A 24,268-nucleotide genomic window follows, 5' to 3' on the forward strand; every position below is an offset into this window, starting at 1 on the left:
GGGCACTTTCTCTGACCTGTTTATGTGTGCTCTGTTTATGTGCCCACAATGCCAGGTATGAGGTGGTTGATGACAAAGGCTTGCTAACATCAACTAGAAGGGTCCTTTTGTCTATACAGCATTCCAAAGTGATGCTTCTGGTAAACATTACCAAATGACAGAAAGATTGTCGAATTTCATGCCTAGTCCCTTCCTTGTCCCTCAAGCTGTGATCTGTTTTATCCTATGGCCCTGACAAGTGTGGTAGGCTATTTGCTATGGACCATGAGTCTACATAATTTCTCTGTGGGCTTTTTTTTTTTTTTTTTTGAGACAGTCTTGCTCTGCCATCCAGGCTGGAGTGCGGTGGCAGGATCTCTGCTCACTGCAAACTCTACCTCCCGGCCTTATAAGATTCTCCTGCCTCAGCCTTCTGAGTAGCTGGGATTACAGGCATGCCCAGATAATTTTTGTATTTTCAATAGAGATGGGCTTTCGCCATGTTGCCTAGGCTGGTCTAGAACTCCTGACCTCAAGTTCTTCACCACTGCACCCAGCCATGGGCCACTTTTCTTTCTAAGCAAAGTGTGTGACGTGCGTCATCACTCAGCTCCACCCATTGGGAAAACATTCCCTAACCACTGTCTTTCGAAGCCAGCTCTAAATGTGGCTAGAAGTGTAAAGAGTAGCATTCTTGACCTATGAAATGCTTCCTAGAGACCAAAATGAGGCGAATGTGGCCGACATGAAAAAGGTGTGTCATGGTAAAGAAGTCAAGGGGTCAGATCACACCAAGAGTTGCCGGTCCTGTCACTTAATCTCTTTATTACAAGATCAGCTGTATCTGAAGATTCACCTCAGTAACTTAAATGAGTGTCTAGTGATCTCAAATTGTCTCTTAATTTTTCTTACTAAGATCCAGCTGCATTTCATTTAGCCATTAAAAGTGGTGACATTTGAATTTGGAGTTGAACCTTCGTCAGATAGTATTTGTTGAATAACCACATGTATTTAGCATATCTCCTATAGATTAGACATGCGGCCAGTATGTAACACTGTTCTTAAATCTTTTGAAGGCATTTGTGAATCAGTTTACAAATGAGAGTTATTTAATAGAAAGTACACCTTTTTAGTTTTTAACCCATGGTTAGTTAAATTTGTCCTAGCAGAGTATTTCAGATGTGAGAACAATTCCTGTAAACAGTATCATTTGCTGTATGGGCATTTACAAAGGCAGTACAATTCTCTCCTTTGTAATATTGCTATAACACTAATAGAAATCAGTAATAGATTTGATAGGAAAGAAAGTGGACTTCAAAGGGAACCCTTGCACACTGTTGGTAGGAATGTAACTTAGCACAGTCATTATAGAGAACAGTGTGGAAGTTCCTCAAAAAGTTAAAAATGGAACTACCATATGATCTAGCAATCCCACGCCTGGGTATATATCCGAAGGAAATAAAATCAGTGAGATATCTACATTCTTATATTCATTACAGCATTATTCATAACCAAGATACAGATTCAAACCTGAGGGTCTATCAGCAGATAAATGGATAAAGAAAATCCATTACATATTCACAATACTATTTCAGCCTTTAAAAAAGGAAATCCTGTCATTTGCAATATACATGAACATTATGTTATGTGAAGTAAGCCAGACACAGGAAGACCACGTGATCTTAAACTGAATTTACAGTAGTAGACAGCAGAATGGTGATTTCCAAGGGATGGGCTGATGGGGGACTGGGGAAAACCTTGGTCAAGGGATACAAATTTCAGTTAGGAGAAATGAGTTCAAGAGATCTATTGTATAACATGATGACTATGGTTAATAACAATGTATTCTATTCTTGAAAAATGCTAAAAGAATAGATTTTAAATGTTCTCACCACAAAAAAAAAAGATAATTATGGGAGGCAATATATGTATTAATTAGCTCCATTTAGCCATCCCACAATATATAAATATTCCAAAACATATACACAATAAATGATTTTTTTCGAATAAAATAATTTTTAAAACATAAACTAGACTTTGGGACCAGACGCACTACAGGTTTTTCTCCCTCCTAAAATTAATATTTACATGGCTTTAAACAGTCATTTAACTGAAAAGAAAAAAATTATTTGTAAAATGGAGATAATTAATGGTGGTTATAAGGATGAGTGACAATGCACGTAAGTTATCTGATATGTGGGAGCTATTACAAAGAGTGATGTGTTGATATATTAATTCAGGTAAGATCATATGAACTGTAACAGTGTTAATGCTTCACTTGAATGTCAGCAACATACAAAGAAGCCTAACAAATGAGTTCTTATACTTTTTGTGGAAGTATATGACATATTAGTTTTTAATGAAACAAACAGGGATATATGTTATTGAATTACATATTTAATCTGTATCGTTCAGTGGAAAATCTCTAATGATAAAAAACTGGTCAAAAATAATTATTTGAATACATATAATAATCATAATAAAAATATGTTATTTAAATGCTATTTTACTTGAATTTTAAAGACAACATATGTTATGGCTTTTTTATATCATCCTAATTAACATTGATCTCTATGGGCATCTTAATCCAAATTAAAATAATATATAATCATAAAATTCAGTATATGGAAAGGTTTACCAATTTACCAATATGCCAGTTAAAATGGATTGATTTTCACTTGGATTCTAGTACTTGCTTTAGAAATGTCAGGCTAAGATAAACAGAGAATGTAATTAAGATGGTTTAATTAAATGTTTTGATCTTGCTAAACCTAGACTTCATTTGAAATAAGCAACAGAAAAATATCTTATTAATTGCAGATGTCTTTTCTCTCCTCTTTTAGGATTTTGCCTACCATTTTACAGTGTTTGTCTTCTATTTTGGAGCCTTTTTATTGGAAGCAGCAGCCACATCCCTGCATGATTTGCATTGCAATACAACCATGACCCTGCAGCCGCTCCTGAGTGATAACCAGTATAACATAAACGTAGCAGCCACAGTAAGTACTCAATGAGTACCGTTCACCAGCACTTCCGCTCCACTGTCAAGGCCTCCAAGAAACTGCAGGCAACAATAGTTCTCTTTAATACTAGCCGTTAACGTTAAATATATCATAGCTATTATCTGTACAATAACCCTGTGAGCAAAGTGCCATGATCACTTTGCTCACAGGGTTGCGGGTGATTAAACTGAAGCATAAAGAGGTTGATGTTCATATAAGACCACAGCAAGCAACCATCTCTCATTAAGAATTGGCCAGACCTGGTGTGCTGTGCCTGTAGTGCCACCTGTTTGGGAGGCTAAGGTGAGAAAATCTCCTGAGCCCAAGGAGGTGGAGGTTGCAGTGAGCCGAGACCGCACCACTACACTCCAGTTTGAGTGACAGACCAAGACTCGGTCGAGGGGTCGGTGGGGAATGGGGAGTAACCAGTATGACTAAGGAACTGTATTTTTAATATGATTTTAATAGTTTTAACCATATGTGACTAGTGGCTATCATATTAGACAATACAGGTCTGGAGTCTGAGTTTTGAGGGGTCTGCAAAAAGAACTGTGTTTTTTGCTTCTTATAACTTTCAGACATGGTAAGGGAGATTTCCCAGTTTGGTTCTTTAGTATTCAATAGCTGTTTGCACTTTGTTTTTATTCAATGAATAGATACTGTGGGCCTACCATAAATCAAGTAATTTTGTTGGCTGTTGAGGATGGGGTGAATAAGTTGCAGTTCCTGCCATTCAGGACAGTGCAGGTGAGGGAGGGAGGCAAATATACCAGCCACTGCAGTAGATGATAGGCAGATGAAATGCATTCCTTGGGGCATTTATAAATTTTTAAATCATCTTTAATTCACATACTGGAGTGAATCTGTCATTTTGTATTGTATAGATAATTTGAAGAACTAATGTATTATTTTTGTTGTTAAAAATCACTTTTAAGATGCCAGAAAACCAAATTTTCTGAAATAGTGTGATATTTAATATAAATATATGGCAAATTAGTGACCCTAATGTTTTATTATGTTTCCCAGGTAGCCTGTAAATAACCCACTACTCCCCATATAGGCCTTGAAATCTGTCTGGTGCAGCACTGTCTGGTAGAACTTTCTTTTTAGTAAGTGCTGTCCGGTATGTTGGCCACTAGCCTCATGTGGCTGTTGAGCAATTGAAAAGTAAGCCAAAGAGCCATGGCTCATGCCTGTGATCCCAGCACTTTGGTAGACCGAGGTGGGAGGACTGCTTGAGGCCAGGATTTCTAGAGCAGCCTGGTCAACATAGCAAGACTCTGTCTCTCAAAGTGGGGGGGGTGGAGAATAAAGAATTGGCCAGGCCTGGTGGCTTGTGCCTGTAGTGCCACCTCTTTGGGAGGCTGAGGTGAGAAAAATCTCTTTAGCCCAGGAGGCGGAGGTTGTAGTGAGCCGGGGCCACACCACTGCACACCAGTATGATGAAGGAATTGAATTTTTAGTATTATTTTAACCACATGTGGCTAGTGGCTGTCACATTAGACAATACAGGTCTAGAGTCTGACTTCTTAGGGGGTAGAAGACAAATGATTTCAAGACCCATTATAAGTTTCCCGAGTCTCTGATAGGATTTGTCAGAATTTATTGAGTGCCTGCAATGAATTAGGCTGAAGGTGGGATTACAACAGAGTCATGGTTTTAGCTTTGAAATGTCCCATCCATGGGACATTAGATTGGGAGGAAAATCCCTTTTCCCTGATACATGTATCAAAAGCTATTGCTCTCATTTAGAAAACAATGTCTAGATTAGAAATTGTCAGAGAATCAATCAGCAGCAGAAGGGTGGAAATCAATAGCAGAAAAGCAGTTAAACTGTGAAAATGGTCTATAGGTGAATCTGGTATTGCTTCCCAGAGCTGTAGTTTCCTGCTTAAGAACCCCGGTGCTAAACCATAATATTTATCATGTTGAACTGCTTTTGCTTTGTCTTTTAGTCTTCTATGGATCATAAACCCCAAAAGGGTGAGGACGTTATCTACCGTTTGCTTATATGTACCAAATGTAGTGATATACACACAGCTGGTGCTGAAGAAATTCTAAGGACAGTAATTCACAGTAGAGTGTAGATTTGTGCATAGGACTGTCTCCCATACAAGAGAAAGCCAACCTGATCATTCATTTCCACTTGTCTGTCTCTGTTGACTTTTAAAGTTACTTTCCATTGTCACGGGAATTATTTGATGCATCCTCGGGCCCTGAGGGTTGCTGGTTTTCTTGGGTGTGAAACCACTACATGTATAGAACTTCATGCTTAATTTTTAAATACAGTGCCTGGGGGTTCACAGATACTTAAGTGAGCCCAGCATGTGAACAAATGTTCAATGTAAAGTTGTCTACCTATGAGAAAATTATTAGGGCTAAAATGTTTAAAGGAATTGGGGGATAATTGTATGAGGGAATAAAACAGTTGTACAAATCATCAAAAAATATAAAATATTTTCTAAGTGTCTTTAGGTAGATTGGTCAATCTTCATATGGTTGCTATTTAGGACACTGCTTTTAAGTCAGTGTTGTGAATCTAATGTGAATTTTTGTTTCTTTTTTCTTAGATTTTTGCCTTTATGACGACAGCTTGTTATGGTTGCAGTTTGGGTCTGGCTTTACGAAGATGGCGACCGTAACACTCCTTAGAAACTGGCAGTCGTGTGTTAGTTTCATTTGTCTACTTTATATGTCTGATCAATTTGGATAACATTTTGTCCAGATATAAAAACATTCCACAAGTAGTTTGTTTAGTAGGGAGAGACTCTAAGCTCAAGTTTTGGTTTATTTCATGGATGGAATGTTAATTTTCTTATGATATTTAAAAAAAATGGCCTTTTATATTTCTTCCCTTCCTTTTTCCCTTTCATGCCCATAAAATACAAACTTATGGTTCATAAAAAAATTACTATACCTTTTGTTTGGTTGCTGAGTCACCTGACCCTTAATTTTAACATTTCAAATAGGCTTCCTACTGACCTCTACATTTTAGTGTAAAAGAGGAAATGACACACTTTGTTTTAGAACGGACCAGATGGTAAATATTTGTACTTCATGGGCCATACAGTCTCTGTCACAACTATTCAGTTCTGCTATTGTAGCATGAAAGCAACTATAAACAATACAGAAATGAACGAGTGTGGTTATGTCCTTATGAAACTTTATAAAAACAAGGGGAGTCTGGGTTTAGCCTTGTGGGCTATTGTTTATCGACCACTGGTATAAAACAACTGATCATGAAAACGTATAAACCTAACAACTAGACAAGCCACATAATATTTAGTCTCATTATGCAATAATCACATTGCCTTTGTGTTAATAGTCAAATGCTTACCTTTGTGGGGGGGGTGTATAGTTTCTGAAACTGTCTCAGGCAGAGTCCTGGATATAGGAAAAAGTAATTTATGAAGTAAACTTTAGTTGCTTAATCAAACTAATGATCTAACAACTGAGCAAGATTCTCATCTGAGAGTCCTTCAAGTGGGATCCCCAGAGACCATTAATCACTACTGGAACTGGTATCTAGCTACTTATGTCTTACTTTTAATTTATTTATGCTTCAGAATACAGTTGTTTTCCTCGTGCATGAATAGACCCATATTTGTGTGTGGAATGTGAAGCTTTTCCAAATAGAGCTCTCAGAATAATTTACTTGTTACTTCTAATTATTTTGCATTACTTTGAGTTAAATTTAAATAGAGTATTACATATAAAGTTGTAGAGTCTTAGATGTTTTTGTATTAGCCCAAACATCTATACTGTTTTTGCACTGGTGACAGAAAGACAAAATCAGTTTTATAACAATAGCCAGGAACAAAAACTATTTCTGGCTGAATAGCATAGAAAAGTATTTTAACCTACCTGTAGAGATCCTGGTCATGGAAAGGTGCCAAAATGCTTTGAATGGAAGAACACGTTAGAGTGAGGCCACAGTTCCCACCACACCAGGGCTTTTGTATTGCTCTATTCTTTCAGCCCTTTACTTTCTGGCTGAAGCATCCCCCTTGGAGTGCCACGTATAAGTTAGGCTATTAGAGTTCATGGAACGTAGAACAACTGTGAGTGAGTGGCATGATCAGTACTTAATGATTGTTATTTATCTAATAATTCTCTAGAAAGAACCCTGTTAGAACTTGGTTTGTGATTTAAAAAATATAAAGACAGGAGACATGAGGGGAAACACAATGCTGAGAAAATCAGGCCTATGACTTTATACTTACGTCAGATCTTTTAATATTCTACTTCCTTGGTTTTCCTAGCGACATACCACACACCTAAACCTGTGTTATGAATTACATGTCATAAATGTGCCATAAGGATATAGAGTCCCTTCTAGTTGGAATCGTTTAGTCTGCTAAAATTTAGTTGTGAGATTTTATTTTCGTTTCCCAGGTATAGCAAGCTTATGTTTGGTGGCATTAAAGTAATTTCTTTAAAAGGCTTTGGTGGCACTTTTGTAAGTAGATTGCTTCTAGATTGTTACAAACCAAGCCTAAGACACATCTGTGAATACTGAGATTTGTAGATTAATCGCATTCTAGATTTGTGAGTTGAATGACAAAGCAGTTGAACAAAAATTATGGAATTTAAGAATTTTACATATCTTACTTGTAACAATGAGAAAGTGTTGGTTGGTTTTAAAATCTGGTGACTCCATGATGAAGAGAAATTTATTTTATACGTGTTATGACTAATAAAGTATTCATTTGATAATCTTTGTGGTCTATCTATTGTACCATTTACTTTGAAATTCAGCTGAAGGCTTAATATAAACTTGACAGAGCTTCTAGACTTACAATGTATGCAAAGTTCTGCTTAAAATATTTCTGTGCAAAAGAGCCTCTCAGGAATTGTCAGTCTTGTTTCTTTGATGAAGGTGAAAGAGGTAAGTCTTTGAAAGTAATGTTGCAAAGGAAGTTTAAATGAGAATTCTATTTTGCCGAGTGCAGTGACTTACGCCTATAATCCCAATATTTGGGAAGCTGAGGCAGGAGGATCACTCGAGCCTAGAAATTCAAGACCAACTTGGGCAATATACTAAGACTTCATCTCTACAAAAAATAAAAAAATTAGCTGAGCACATGGTGGCACGTGCCTCTAGTCCCAGCTAGTTGGTAAACTGAGGTGGGAGGATTGCTTGAGCCCAGGTAGAGGCCACAGCCTGGGTGAGAGTGAGACCCTGTCTCACCAAAAAAAAAAAAAAAATAGTGCATATATATATAATATATATATAATATATATTATATACACACACACTATAAATTATATAAATTTATATAACTATACAATTTTATATATACACACACACACACACACACACACACACACATAACTATCCATGCCAAAAAGAGAGAATTCTGTTTAAAAAGCATTCATACCATGTTTTATATATTCCAAGCATTTTTTTTTTCAAGTATTACTTCATTTATTCCTCATCATAACAACCCTGTGGGGCCTATAATCTTTTCCCATTTTAAAGGCTTGAAGACTAAAACACAGATGTTAAGAAACACCCAGTGCTGCCTACCTAGCAAGTGAGAAAGCTGGGATTTAAACCCTGGCAGTCCAACTCCAAAGTGTAGACTCTTAATTTCTATTTACCTCAGTTCACCCAGATTTTACATACATATCCAAAAATGTGATCTTTTTTCCCCCAGAGAAGTTTTAGCAGAATGTTTAACAACATAATTATGGTAAACTTCATATCTTAGAACATTTTTGTCATAACCAAGGACTCATGATTTTAGCTGGAAGAATTTAAGCCAAACCTGCATGAGGGAGAAAAGGTTAGGCCGCTTGCATCTAGAATGGTCCCTGAGTGCTTGGCTACCTAAGTATGTTTCCATTTGGTCAATTCTAGCCTGAACTTATGGTTCGGGCTTCAGTCTGCTGTATTACCTTACATCAAGTCAGCCTTTTCCCAAATTATCCAGGCTTCCAGGGTTGCCTGGAACTGACTTCAGAAGGGTTTTTCCAGTCTGAGATATGCCATTCAACCTTGGCGCATGGACTATGAATTTCCACCTCTATATATTCCAGAATCTGGAATTCTGCATCAATATCATGAAGGTTCTGTCATTAACAACATGCCTCAAGTTTGTTAGTTGAAGACTCAGTGTCCCAGATGGCAGTTTAATGTATTCACTGAGCAGGGGTCAAGAGTTTGGACATGGCAATAATCTTAAACCTACTTATGCCTAGTGCTCCATTATTGGAACACTAAGCTTGTGGGACTTATTTATATCCCACTGCTTAAGGTCATCACCAAGGTCTGATTTTTCCCAAAAAAATATTTTCAACCTCTGGCAAAAATGGGTTATGTTTAGTGTTTTGAATATCCAACTTTGTAATGAAAAAGTATGTTAGTTTCACTTTTATTAGGCTGTGCCCCTAGCAAAAGGGCAATCCCAGTTCCTCTCTTCTCAAGTTACCTACATGGCTGGCTTTCTCACCCTCTGGGTCTTTGCTTTGTTGTCACCTTTATAGTGAGGTCCTACCTCAGAATCACATTTAATCTCAAATCTCACACTAGCACTTCCTGTTCTCCTTTTCTACATTTTTCTCCATAGCACTTAGGACATATTTTGTATGTATATGTATATACATCCAGTATATACATATAGTGTGTATGTATGTAGCATTAATTTCTTATACATTTACTTTGCCGTCTTCTCCACTAGAAAGTAAGGTTTGTGTTTTGTTAATTTTACACAGCAACTAAGTTTGGGCAACTTGTCCCATATTGGAAAATTACATAATGTCATATTTCTTTGTTGAGAATGTATTTGTTCTATGAACAAATTTTAACAGTTGTCTCGATTTTTGAGCATACATACTTTATCCATGCTCATAAAATATAATTAAAATATTTCCTTTCTCTATATAATTGTCTTGCATATTTCTTAAAGTGCACACACTCCATTTTAGAGACCATAGGAATAGAGTATTGGCTGGGAAGGCATAAAACTGACTATCTCCTTTGTTGTTTGATGGAAGTGTCTAACATAGAGGCTGGCAGCCATAAGCACTGAAATTGGTTTCTCGGTAAGAAGATAGGCATTCCATTTCTTGGGAATGACAAAGTTGACAATCTCAAAAATTAACTCTTGGCCGAATATGCTTTCATAGAACAAATAAATTCCCAACAAATAAATATGATATTATATATTTTCCCATGTTGAATAACTAAGTTGCCCAAACTTAGTCTTGTTTTTTTTTATTTTAAATTTAATAGTTATGCTTTCCATGTGAATTAGGGAATTATAACTTGCACATCAATTACATGATTTATGGATATTATTCAGCGTAAGAATTAAATATTATGAAACAACAGTCCACTGAATATTTGTGGGACCTGAGGTGAACCGCTTAATTTATTCAAGCCTAAGTTATCATCTACCAGTGATGATGATGCAAGCCTGGGAGACGAAGACCCTTGGAAACAGCAGCCAAGATGCAGTTCCAAGTATAAGTTGTTTGTTGGAGATAATGCCTCTAAAAGACAAAGAGGAGAGGGAGCACAAGTAGGAAAAGAAAGCTTTCTGCCCCTGATGCAGGTTTGACTTTCATGAAATAGAAGAAGATTAGGTAGTAAGACCCTCAGACTGTGCTCATTCTGAGAAAGTCTCAACCAATTTAGCAGTGAGCTCCAGCACAAAGATTGCCCGTCAAGGAGCCTCACGCTAGCTAGAAACAATGAGCTCTAGTACCAACACCATGTGTAGTCATTGCCTGTGGACTGCCCAGAACGAATGGCCTCAGCTACTTGTCCTGGACACTGAAGGAAGATCCTGAAGGCATCTGCAACAGGTGCTGTCAGAGGACTGCACTCCCTGTGAACCGTTCTCTTTTGGAGATCTAAATAGCATACTTCATGACTGCCACTTTTCACTCTTTCTACCAAATAAATCCACTTCTCCATGCATATCCTGGGATCCACTCCTTAGTGGGCCTCTCATCCTGAGGGTAAGACTTCTAGAAAAGGAAAATTAGTGGGTCAAACTCGGCCACATCACTCCAGTTGGTCTTGGTGCCACAACTGGTATTCATCTCTCTCTCCAACCATCCATTCTGAATTCTCTTTGCAGCTATTACCTACCTCTGCAGCTCTGGGTGAGTTATCTGGTGGTGTGACCCACACCCTCATTCCTGAAGGGTCTGAATCCAAGACAATAACTTTTTCAGGTGGGGGTCACTGCACTTGTCCACCCACAGTCACCACTGGGCAAGGAATTACCACGAAGGTGCCCATGTGGATCACCTGCGTTTCATACATTCTCCTCCCTATTTCTGTGGTGTAGTATCAGCCCTATGTGCCTTTTTATCAGGATCAATTACCGCTGCAAAGAGGACAACTCCTTCCTGCTTGCTGGTGCTTGAGGAGTCCAAAATGCCTCAAGAGCAGCCATGGCTTGTAGTTCAATAAAGTCCTTGCTCTGCATTTAATTCTCCACTTCAAAGGCATGACCTTGCTGCAGAACCCGCAATATCGGGCCTAAATTGTGATCTGTTTTTACCCACACCTCCACCTGAATTCATATGTTGAAGCCCTAATTTCCAACGCAACTGTATTTGGAGATAGGATCTTCACAAGATAAAAAGGTTGGGCCCTAATCCATAGGACTGGTGGACGCACTAGAAGAGGAACTCTCTCTGAGTCTGTCATGTGAGGGCAGAGAAAGAGGATGACCCTTGAAAGCTAGGAAGAGGCTCCTAACAGGAATTGATTCCGTCAGAAATGGATTTGGGACTTGTAGGCTCCAGAACTGTGAGACGATAGATTTCTATTATTTAAGCCACCCAGTTCTGTGGCATTTTGTTATGGTAAACTGAAGTCACCAAGACAAGCTGCTGTGTCACAGCCTGGATCTGCTGCACAGCTCTTTCCTGTTCCAGAAACCACTCAAAGACAATCCCCTTTTATGTCAGTGTATGAGCCAAAGGAATATTCCTAACCATGGAACATACTGCCCCTAGAAAACCCAGTGAGATCTACAAACCATGGTACTTCCGTTTTGGAATTAAGAAAGCAAAATGCAACCATTTAACCTTTTCTATGCCCCCAACAAGTAGATGTCTAAAATTTTTATAGAAAGAGCAGGTGCTTGAATCTTCAGAGGGTTCATCTCATGCCCTCTGGAGTGCACATTTTACCAAGGTTTTCATTCTGCCCTTGCTCATTCTTATGTTAATGATGTAAAGAACCCAATATCATGTTTTGCAGTTATATCCAGGAGGTCTTCAGATTATGACACACAGCAGGAGAATTATGCCAGTCCTGCTACAAATATGTCAACATGGAGGAGAACACTCTGGCCAATGTAATGATTCAGGCCTTTGAAAGTACAGAGGGAACAAATACTTGAAAGTATGTTTAGTTTAAACAATACGTTTAGTGCTGTCTGACCCATGTAAAAGTAAACTGTTTCTGATGTTCTTTTCTGGCCAAGAATAAATTCCTTCACCATACCATATTCCCCATACCTCATCTGGCATCACAGTTGATGTCAGGATCACCACTTGATTGAGCTTGTCGTATTCCATGGTCAGTCTCCAGGATGCATCTGATTTCTGCACAGGCCATGCTGTTGAATTAAGCAGAGGTATAGTAAAGACAAACTTCCTTGAATCATTAAGATCCTTAGCGATGGCACTATTCTCTGTCAAACCCCTTCCCATGAAATGTAATATTGTTTTGTTTTTTTTTTTAAGTTAGTACATTGGCTGAGGGGCTGCACAGTTTCAGAAACTTTTACTTGGGATTCCCCACTATGATAGTTCTTAATATACAGACTAAAAATTCAATACAAGGTTTACACCAATTGCCAAGTATATAAACCCAATTATACATTTAGGGAACAGGGAGATGGCCAAAGCTTAGTTTGTAAACTCAGTAAGCTTATCATGAGATGGACTTTGACCAGGGTTCCATTTATTACCTTTCTACTTATGTACCCAATCTAACAGTGAAATGATAATGATGTTTGGGGCCTTCAAATATGAATGTCAACTCAGTCCCTGTGTCCAAAACCCTCACAATGTCTTATACTACCCCTTGACCCAGTATCAATCATTTGAGTAAATTCTCATATATGTCTTTGGGAAAAGACCAAGGGAATCACCATAGTATGTAATTGCCCTCGTATTGCAGGGCTCTTTTTTGTGGAAAACCATCCACCTCATCAGTCCATAGCTTCCTGGTCTTAAAACTGGTTCAGATTTGTTACCTGACCAAGAAAATGTGAGCCCTTGCCAAAAGCTTCCTGCTCAACTATTCTTGCCTTTTTTTACTGTATATAATAAGCAGTACCCTCATTCACTGTCCATTTGTTCTTGCCCCTAAGAATGCCATGTTCTAGTAAACATCTGCATAAATCCCTGTGGGCCAAGGCTCTATGACTACCTCTCCCAGAATGTGCAGCGTCCTGGAAGTGGGTGGTTAAGCCTCACCGTTTACTCTTACCTTGGGGTCTCATCATCTTCATTATTGATGAGTCAGGCTTTGTTAATGTCTTTTATACCATCAGTCCTGGTCTTTGGAGGGGATCCATCACTGACCTTAGGATGACCTTCTTGGTTCCTCTCATCAGAGCCTTCTTGCAAGCAGGGGCAAATTATGTGTCTTCTACAACTTCCTATAAAATAAAATTTTAGAGAGTACTGTTCCCTTGCATAATATATTATCCCAACATGCCAACTTTGCTGAGTTTTCCAATCCTTTCTTGCACTGTATTCTTTCATAATTCAGTTACCTCAACCTCTGGAATTAAAGCATTCTTTCTCATCTAGTCCTATGTTCTGCTTTGCTTGATCAAGCATCCTTAAACTCCAATCTCACTGGTACTCCCCTGGCTCCCACCAATACATGCTAGTTAACTTTTGCAACTGCTTTAGGGTATAATCTCCTTATTAACATACCCTGCATTAATTCAGCTGGGATAGCTGAGAGTTAACTGTAGTCATCAGCCTGCAGCCAGGAGAACAGTGGGGACATATCCCAAGGAAAGCCTTCTGCTGCCTCCTGAGGGAGAGGCCCCTGTGTGGGGATACTTCTAGTAATTAGTAGGGAAGGATTAAGGGAGGGAACAGCGGCACCTCTGCAGCTCTAATGTTCAGGGGATTCTGGAGAGCCTCAATATTTGAGGGTATTCATTCAAATGTCCCATTTCATGTTTTCCTGAGCTTTCCCTACTAGGGTGCTGAATTTATCATTATATATTTGCTTGGCAGAGCATTCTACTATCTTTGAAGTTCAATAAACCTGTCAGCTCTTGAGTGTGTTCTTCAGCTGTGTTGCTCTTTCATGGCAAAGACAGGTCTTCTTTATATACTACAAAATAAGCTCTCTGGCTGTTACATTTAGCTTTCACTATTTGTTAAGGACCTCCGTGTGTCACTATCCTTCTGTAGGGCATCAGTATAGCCAATCATTAGATTTTGTTGTTTGTAATTTAATGTATTGTTCCCTCTGAATCATCACACTGGCCAGAGTGTTCCCCTCCACATTGATCTTCCCCTGTAGAGTGGAATTAGGATGATTATCTTTACCATTAAGGTATTTGTGCTTTTTGTCAGTTCTACTGACTGTTACTATAAAATTTAATATAAATGCATAAATGTGCTTGCCATTAACCCAAAAGAATAGTATTTTACTCTACATAGAGTATCATTGCAAAATATACTAAGGTTCCAATAACTAGTCATAATATTTTTTAGTTCAAAGGGATTTAAGTAGATTTCATTCTCAAATATAGAAAAAGGAATCCAAATGACTTGCTAAAACAAAGTAGAGGAATAACGTAAGAGATTCCCACAAACTAGTATGAGTCTCCTTCAACAACTGCACATTACCTGGAACCATTCAATCCTAAATTTGCTTGTGGTATTTGTTCATGTTTTAATAACACTCATCTGGATAAATTATAAAAGTCCTCCTCTTTTTCTTTTTTTTAACTTCTTCCACTTTTGAATCTATCGGTCATTTCAGGTAAATCAAACATGGATATTTAAATTGTTAAACTACGTCATGTGGGGTAATTTAGGGGAGCTCAAATAAATAATATTGAGTGTACGTGCCCATTTTTTAAAAAACTGAGTGCTTTTGTATTGCTCTAACGAAATATCTGATTAATAAATAAAGAAAAGAGGTTTATTTGACTCATGGTTTTGCAGACTGTACAAGAAGCATGGTGCCAGCATCTACTTCTGGTGAGGGCCTCAGGAAGCTTACAATCATGGTGGAAGGCAAATAGGGAGCAGGTGCATCACATAATAAGAGATAGAGGAGAAGGTGCCAATCTTTTTAAACAATGAACTGTAATAGTGACTAACAGAGTGAGAACGCACTCACCACCAAGGGGATGGCACCAAGCCATTCATAAGGAATCCACGCCCATGACCTAAACACCTCCCACTAGGCCCCACCTCTAACACTGGGGATCACATTTCAATATGTGATTTGGAGGCGACACACATCCAAACATATCAGTCATTTGTTTTGCACTATATATTATTCTCGTTTGTGTATAATAGAAAAAGAGACCGTTATTTAAGAGATCTTTCATTTATCCACTTAATTCAGCAAATATTTATTGAACTCCCATGTATTCTATATGCTCCAGAGACAGACAGTAAAGAAAATTATGTTCCTGTCCTCATAGCGCTTCCATTTTGGTGCAAGAAGAGAGGCAATACATAAATGCAAGGTACGTACATAAAGTATCACTCATGAATGCTAAGGACAAAAGCAATGTGGATGTTCCAGGAAAGGGGGAGTTGCCATTTTAAATAATCTAGAAAAGGAAAGCCTAACTTGGAGGCAATTAGCAGAATTCTAAAGTTGAGGGAAGGAATCATGTAGGTGTCTAGGAGAAGAAAGAACCTTTTAGAACTGACGAGAGCATGGTGATGTGATCAAGTTCAGCAAAGAAGGCAGTGTATCCAGAAAATGAGTAGGAGTAGGAGTGGCGTGAGATGGGACAGGAAGCTGTGCTGCTTGATGCAGCTCACATAAAGCCTTGACATCTAATGAAAGGACCCTACATATTTCTGGGGTATGTGGGAAGCCACTTCAGACTTTTGAGCGGAGGCCTGGTATGGTCTAATGTGTATTGGTTTTTTGTTTTTTTGAGACGGAGTCTTGCTCTGTCTCTCAGGCTGTAGTGTAGTGGCATGATTTCAGCTCATTGCCACCTCTGCCTCCTGGGTTCAAACGATTCTTCTGCCTCAGCCTCCCAAGTAGCTGGGACTATAGGCGTGTGCCACCACACTCGTTTTTGTTTTGTTTTGTTTGTATTTTTAGTAGAGACAGGGTTTCACCATACTGGCCAGGCTGGTCTTGAACTCCTGATCTTGTGATCCACCTGCCTCGGCCTCCCAAAGTGCTGGGGTTACAGACATGAGCCACTGCGCCTGGCTAATCTAACATGTTTTAGGAGGACAATGCTGGCTGCTGGGTTGAGAATAGATGGTAGGAGAACAAAAGGAGGAATAGTGACACGTGTGAAGAGGCTACTGAAATAGACCCGGTGAGAGACGGTGATAGGTGAGGCCTCAGTGTCAGCAGTGGAGGTGGTGAGAAGTGCTTAGAGTGTAGACATGCTGTGAAGGCAAAGCTAATTGAATGCACTGACAGATTGAGTATGGAGTATGGGCAGAAGAGAGAAAACAAGATTAAGACCAAGGATGAAGTTACCATTTACTGCTTTACAAGAAACTGTGGCAGGAGGTGTGTGGTGGCAAAGGTGACCCCATCTTGGATACTAATCCACCTTGTTGGCATTTGAGCTGCCCCAGTTCTGGAAATGCCTCCTGATTCCTACTTTATTTACTGTCCTTAGTATTCTCCATAAATTCTTTTCTAGATCAAAACAAACGATGTTATTACACAAACTGTAGGCTATGATGCACATGGCATTCTTGCCTGTCCTGGAAGTTTGTCTTTAATTGTCTGTTGAGCATGTACACCTTTTCTCTATAGCATACAAGCCCTAGGTTTGGGGGTGTCATGATGTGGAGGTCTACCTGTCTTACTGCTGTACAAGAGTACACCTCTGTTTATAACATCCCCAGTAAAACACCCTCCACTGACATTTGCCTGCCTTGCTCTTTGATTTCTTAGCTCCTTCTGCATTTGAGGGTCACTTTGCACATAGAGAACAACGTGTTTTGGAGGGGAGTCAGGAGTTAAGTTTTGAACATTGCATTTGTTTTTTAGGGCTGCCTTAACAGAGCACCACAATCTAGTACCTTATGTATTTTCTCACAGTTCTGGAGGGTAGAAGTCTAAAATCAAGGTGTCAACAGGATCTTGCTCCCTCTGCGATTCTTACAGAACCCTTTCTCGCCTCTGAGCTTCTGGGGGTGGCCTGCAATCCTTGGCGTTTCTTGGCTTGCAGCTGTGTCACTCCGATCTCTGCCTCAATAGTCACCTGGCATTCCCTCTGCATGTCTCTGCCTCCTCTTAGATAGACACCAGATTGAATTAGGGCCCACCCTAATGACTGCATTTTAACTGCATCTGCAAAGATTCCATTTCCAAATAAGGTCACTCCCAGGTCCCCTGAGTTTGGACTTCCATGTAACTTTCTGGGGGACACGATTCAAACCGTAACAAACATGTCAAGTTTGTTGGCAAGTTTGAGATTCCTTAGACATCTATGTAGGTAGTTGAATATACAAGTCTGGATTTCAGATGAAAGATCCAAGTTAAAAACGTTTAGGGCTGTCAACTCTGGTAACCACTTATTTACTGGACAAGCTTGGGAAAACTACAAAGCAATCATAATTTCCTTCTTCTCTGTAAGTTGGGGAAAATACAATCCCCACTTAGAAGGGACCATTGTGAGAGTTTATGGGACAATGAACGTGAAAGACCCCCATGAAGTTTCAAGAGCCATGTGAGTCAAAGCTCCTCTTACTGTCCACTGTTCTAAATTTAGCAGTCATATACTTGGCACAAATGTTTTTGGAATATAACATGATTTATGTTTTAATAATATACCACCAGTTTGTATTTAAAGCTAAACCTCAGCTTGATTTGGGGCAATTGATGTATACAAATAAGTTACACATTGATGAAATTAAAAAAAAAAAAAAAAAGAAGAGTTATAGGTTCTTGGTTGATCTGAGAGCTTTTAGACTCTTAACATTTCATTAAATCAATATCCAAAGCTTACCACATGAATAAGGTGAAATCACCACTCAGAGAACTTCTCAAGTGGAAGTTCTGCATGACTCTTACAGTAAGGGAATCTTTTCAATTATTCAAAATATAAATTCAGAATATATTTTAGGCTAGGCATTATTCAAGAGATGGGGCTATAATGGTTAATAAGACCCAACGACCGGATCCAAGATGGCCGTTTAGGAACAGCTCAGGATTGCAGCTCCCAGTGAAAGCGCAGAGGGTGAGTGGACGCCGCGTTTTTATTGCCCACAGACTAGGAAATTCCCGGGCAGAGGTGCTCCACGCTCGCCAGCGCGGCTGTTGTGGCCAGCGCTGCTGTGCCGGCCAGCGCCGCTGCTCTGCCCCGCGCGGCTGCTTTGTCGGCGCCCCGGAGCCGCGGTTCTCCGTACAAAATACACCGGTCCGGGTGCCCTTTTGGCTGGCGATTGGAGCCACGGGAAGTCGCCCATATGCTGGTTCAAAAAGGGGACTGAGCAGAGAACCAGGACAGTAGATTCCAGGGCAAAAAAAAAAAGAAAAAAAAGCACCACAAACCTCAGTGCCTCTGTTCAAGCCAGCGCAGTGAGTGGCCGCAGGGGAAAACAAACAGACCCCGGCGCCTCTTCAACAGGCGACTGGAACACCAACTTAAAAAAGGCTCTGAGGCAGGGAGCTAGGCGATCAGGCTCGGCTGGCCCCACCCCCACAAAAGAACAGCAACCAGAAACTCTGGATTGAGAATTTCACAGCAAGCGCAGCTGAACCCGGGACAGTCCAGCTCTGTGGGGGAGGGGCGTCCGCCATTACCGAGGCAGCCCGCCGTTGCCAAGGCAACCCGCCATTGCTGAGGCAGCCCGCCGTTGCCAAGGCAACACGCCACAGCAGAGACTCCGCCCCAACAGAGGTGGGCCACCATCGCCAAAGCAGTTCTAACTACACCCATATAAACAGGACTGCAGGGAAGTTCACTCGGCAGCGGGGCGCAGCCCACAGCAGCTCAGCAAAGCTGCTATAGGCCGACAGTGACTAGGCTGCCTCCTTGCTGGGCTGGGCAGGTCTGAAGGAAAAAAAGAAAAAAAAAAAAAAAAAAGAAGGCAGCAGCATAACGAAAACTCATAAATAAAGCCCTAAATCCCTGGGACAGAGCACCTGGGAAAAAAAAGCAGTTTATGAGTTCTGCTGCAGCAGACCTAAAAGTACCTGCCCAGCAGCTCTGAATGAACAACAACAGAGCTCACAGCTCACCATTTGAGCTCCTATAAAGAAAAGACCGTCTCCTCAAGCAGCTCCCTGACCCCTATATATCCAAAAAGACACCTCATAGAGGAGAGATCAGATTGACACTAGGCGGGTATCCTTCTGGGACAAAGATAGAAGAAGAAGAAAACTGGTAACAACCCTTGCTGTTCAACAGCTGCTGCAGGTGAACCCCAGGCAAGCAGGGCCTGGAGTGAACCTCAGCAGACCTACAGCAGAGGGGCCAGACTGTCAGAAGGAAAACCAAGAAGCAGAAATAACCTCATCATCAACAAACAGAACGTCAATCTGAAAGATTTGAGACCCAATCTGAAAGCCAGAAACTACAAAGTCGACAGGTGGATAAATCCTTAAGGATGGGAAGAAACCGGCGCAAAAAGGATGAAAACACCCGAAACCAGAACACCTCTCCTCCTAAAAGTGATCACAACTCCTCGCCAGCAAGGGAACAAGGTTGGTTGGAGAATGAGTGTGATGAAATGACAGAATCAGAATTCAGAAGATGGGTAGTAAGAAACTTCTCTGAACTTAAAGAACATGTTCTAACCAAATGCAAAGAAACTAAGAACCTTGAAAAAAGATTTGACGAAATGCTAACAAGAATGGACAAAATAGAAAGGAATATAAGTGAATTGATGGAGCTGAAAACTGCAACACGAGAACTTCGTGAAGCATGCACAAGTATCAACAGCCGAATTGACCAAGCAGAAGAAAGGATATCAGAGGTCGAAGATCAACTCAATGAAATAAAACGGGAAGGCAAGACTGGAGAAAAAAGGGTAAAAAAGAATGAACAAAGTCTCCAAGAAATGTGGGACTATGTGAAAAGACCTAATCTACGTTTGATAGGCGTACCCGAATGCGACGGAGAGAATGAATCCAAGCTGGAAAATACTCTGCAGGATATTATCCAGGAAAACTTCCCCAACCTAGCAAGGCAGGCAAACATTCAAGTCCAGGAAATACAGAGAACACCACAAAGATATTCGTCAAGAAGAGCAACCCCAAGGCACATAATCGTCAGATTCACCAGGGTCGAAATGAAGGAGAAAATACTAAGGGCAGCCAGAGAGAAAGGTCGGGTTACCCACAAAGGGAAGCCCATCAGATTCACAGCAGATCTCTCAGCAGAAACCCTACATGCCAGAAGAGAGTGGGGGCCAATATTCAACATCCTTAAAGAAAAGAACTTTCAACCCAGAATCTCCTATCCAGCCAAACTAAGCTTCATAAGTGAAGGAAAAATAAAATCCTTTGGGAACATGCAAGTACTCAGAGATTTCGTCACCACCAGGCCAGCTCTACAAGAGCTCCTGAAAGAGGCTCTACACATATAAAGGAACAACAAGTACCAGCTCAACTAAAGGGCAAAACAGCCAGCTAGCACCAAAATGGCAGTATCAAATTCACACATAACAATATTAACCCTAAATGTAAATGGACTAAATGCCCCAATCAAAAGACACAGACTGGCAAATTGGATAAAAAGACAAAACCCATCGGTGTGCTGTATCCAGGAAACCCATCTCACATGCAAGGATACACAAAGGCTCAAAATAAAGGGATGGAGGAAGATTTACAAAGCAAATGGAGAGCAAAAAAAAGCAGGAGTTGCAATTCTCATCTCTGATAAATTAGACTTTAAAGCAACAAAGATCATAAGAGACAAAGAGGGACATTACATAATGGTAAAAGGATCAATGCAACAAGAAGAGCTAACGATCCTAAATATATACGCACCCAATACAGGAGCACCCAGATACATAAGGCAAGTTCTTAATGACTTACAAAGGGACTTAGACTCCCACACAATAATAGTGGGAGACTTTAACACCCCATTGTCAACATTAGACAGATCAACCAGACAGAAAATTAACAAGGATATCCAGGACTTGAACTCAGACCTGGACCAAGCAAACCTAATAGACATTTACAGAACTCTCCACCCCAAATCCACAGAATATACATTCTTCTCAGCACCACATCACACCTACTCTAAAATTGACCACATAATTGGGAGTAAATCACTCCTCAGCAAATGCAAAAGAACGGAAATCGTAACAAACAGTCTCTCAGACCACAGTGCAATCAAGTTAGAACTCAGAATTCAAAAACTAACTCAGAACTGCACAGCTTCATGGAAACTGAACAACTTGCTCTTGAATGTTGCCTGGATAAACAATGAAATGAAGGCAGAAATAAAGATGTTCTTCGAAACCAACGAGAATGAAGACACAACATACCAAAATCTCTGGGACACATTTAAAGCAGTATCTAGAGGAAAATATATAGCAATAAGTGCCCACATGAGAAGCAAGGAGAGATCAAAAATTGACACCCTATCGTCAAAACTGAAAGAGCTAGAGGAGCAAGATCAAAAAAACTCAAAGTCTAGCAGAAGACAAGAAATAGCTAAGATCAGAGCAGAACTGAAGGAGATAGAGACACAAAAAACCCTTCAAAAAATCAATAAATCCAGGAGCTGGTTTTTTGAAAAGATCAACAAAATAGACAGACCACTAGCCAGATTAATAAAAAAGAAAAGAGAGAATAACCAAATTGATGCAATAAAAAACGATAAAGGGGATATCACCACAGATTCCACAGAAATTCAAACCATCATCAGAGATTATTACAAACAACTCTATGCACACAAACTAATAAACCTGGAAGAAATGGATAAATTCCTGGACACTTGCCTCCTGCCAAGCCTAAACCAGGAACAAGCCGAAACCCTGAACAGACCCATAACAAGGTCTGAAGTTGAGGCAGCAATTAAGAGCTTACCACCCAAAAAAAGCCCAGGTCCAGATGGGTTCACAGCTGAATTCTACCAGACATACAAAGAGGAGCTGGTACCATTTCTTCTGAAACTATTCCAAACAATACAAAAAGAGGGAATTCTTCCCAAATCATTTTATGAGAACAACATCATCCTGATTCCAAAACCCGGCAGAGACTCAACAAGAAAAGAAAACTTCAGGCCAATATCCATGATGAACATAGATGCAAAAATCTTCAATAAAATATTGACAAGCCAATTGCAACAGCACATCAAAAAGCTTATCCACCATGATCAAGTAGGCTTCATCCCGGGGATGCAAGGCTGGTTCAACATACGCAAGTCTATAAACGTAATTCACCACATAAACAGAACCAAAGACAAAAACCACATGATTATCTCAATTGATGCAGAGAAGGCCTTTGACAAAATTCAACAGCCCTTTATGCTAAAAACACTCAGTAAGCTAGGTATCAATGGAACGTATCTCAAAATAATAAAAGCTATTTATGACAAACCAACAGCCAATATCATACTGAATGGGCAAAAACTGGAAGCATTCCCCTTGAAATGTGGCACCAGACAAGGATGCCCGCTCTCACCACTGCTATTCAATATAGTATTAGAAGTTCTAGCCAGAGCAATCAGGCAAGAAAAAGAAATAAAGGGCATTCAAATAGGAAAGGAGGAAGTCAAATTGTCTCTATTTGCAGACGACATGATTGTATATCTAGAAGACCCCATCGTCTCAGCCCCAAACCTCCTGAAACTGATAAGCAAGTTCAGCAAAGTCTCAGGATACAAAATCAATGTGCAAAAATCACATGCATTCCTATACACCAGTAACAGACTTAAAGAGAGCCAAATCAAGAACAAACTTCCATTCACAATTGCCACAAAGAGAATAAAATACCTAGGAATACAACTAACAAGGAATGTAAAGGACCTCTTCAAGGAGAACTACAAGCCACTGCTCAACGAAATAAGAGAGGACACAAACAGATGGAGAAACATCCCATGTTCATGGTTAGGAAGAATCAATATCGTGAAAATGGCCATACTGCCCAAAGTAATTTACAGATTCAATGCTATCCCCATCAAGCTACCAATGACCTTCTTTGCAGAACTGGAAAAAACCACCTTAAACTTCATATGGAACCAAAAGAGAGCCCGCATAGCCAAGTCAATTCTAAGCAAAAAGAACAAAGCGGGGGGCATCACACTACCAGACTTCAAACTATACTACAAGGCTACAGTAATCAAAACAGCATGGTACTGGTACCAAAACAGAGATATAGACCAATGGAACAGAACAGAGGTCTCGGAGGCAACACAACATATCTACAACCATCTGATCTTTGACAAACCAGACAAAAACAAGCAATGGGGAAAGGATTCCCTGTTCAATAAATGGTGTTGGGAAAGCTGGCTAGCCATGTGCAGAAAGCAGAAACTGGACCCCTTCCTGACACCTTACACTAAAATTAACTCCAGATGGATTAAAGACTTAAACATAAGACCTAACACCATAAAAACCCTAGAAGAAAATCTAGGCAAAACCATTCAGGACATAGGTGTAGGCAAGGACTTCATGACCAAAACACCAAAAGCATTGACAACAAAAGCCAAAATAGACAAATGGGACCTAATCAAACTCCACAGCTTCTGCACAGCAAAAGAAACAGTCATTAGAGTGAATCGGCAACCAACAGAATGGGAAAAAATTTTTGCAGTTTACCCATCTGACAAAGGGCTGATATCCAGAATTTACAAAGAACTAAAACAGATTTACAAGAAAAAAACTAACAAGCCCATTCAAAAGTGGGCAAAGGATATGAACAGACACTTTACAAAAGAAGACATACATGAGGCCAACAAACATATGAAAAAATGCTCATCATCACTGGTCATCAGAGAAATGCAAATCAAAACTACATTGAGATACCATCTCACGCCAGTTAGAATGGCGATCATTAAAAAATCTGGAGACAACAGATGCTGGAGAGGATGTGGAGAAATAGGAACACTTTTACACTGTTGGTGGGAGTGTAAATTAGTTCAACCATTGTGGAAGACAGT

General features: G+C 39.9%; 1 protein-coding gene and 1 long non-coding RNA gene across 4 annotated transcripts in view; one reads left to right on the plus strand and one right to left on the minus strand.

Moving 5' to 3' along the window:
- MAL2 (mal, T cell differentiation protein 2) overlaps nt 1–7,698 on the plus strand; it is a 27,669-nt gene extending 19,971 nt beyond the window's left edge. For 2 of the 3 annotated variants that reach the window (XM_032252522.1, XM_032252535.1), the window contains exons 3-5: nt 2,823–2,978; nt 4,937–4,964; nt 5,552–7,698. In XM_032252522.1, the coding sequence (XP_032108413.1) occupies nt 2,823–2,978; nt 4,937–4,964; nt 5,552–5,694 (327 nt within the window). In that variant the 3' untranslated portion in view covers nt 5,695–7,698. The remainder of the gene's footprint in view (nt 1–2,822; nt 2,979–4,936; nt 4,965–5,551) is intronic. The other variant, XM_032252527.1, reaches the window with a different exon arrangement.
- LOC116532964 lies at nt 1,715–23,979 on the minus strand. The gene is made up of 3 exons (XR_004261019.1): nt 23,968–23,979; nt 20,065–20,069; nt 1,715–1,826 (listed from the first exon to the last, which is right to left on the minus strand). It is a non-coding gene; the product is annotated as an uncharacterized LOC116532964 (long non-coding RNA).
- Between the last annotated feature and the right edge of the window lie 289 nt (nt 23,980–24,268).

Source organism: Sapajus apella, unplaced genomic scaffold (assembly GCF_009761245.1).
Source record: "Sapajus apella isolate SASKATOON/1434 unplaced genomic scaffold, GSC_monkey_1.0 scaffold3, whole genome shotgun sequence".
NCBI classification, from domain to species: domain Eukaryota; kingdom Metazoa; phylum Chordata; class Mammalia; order Primates; family Cebidae; genus Sapajus; species Sapajus apella.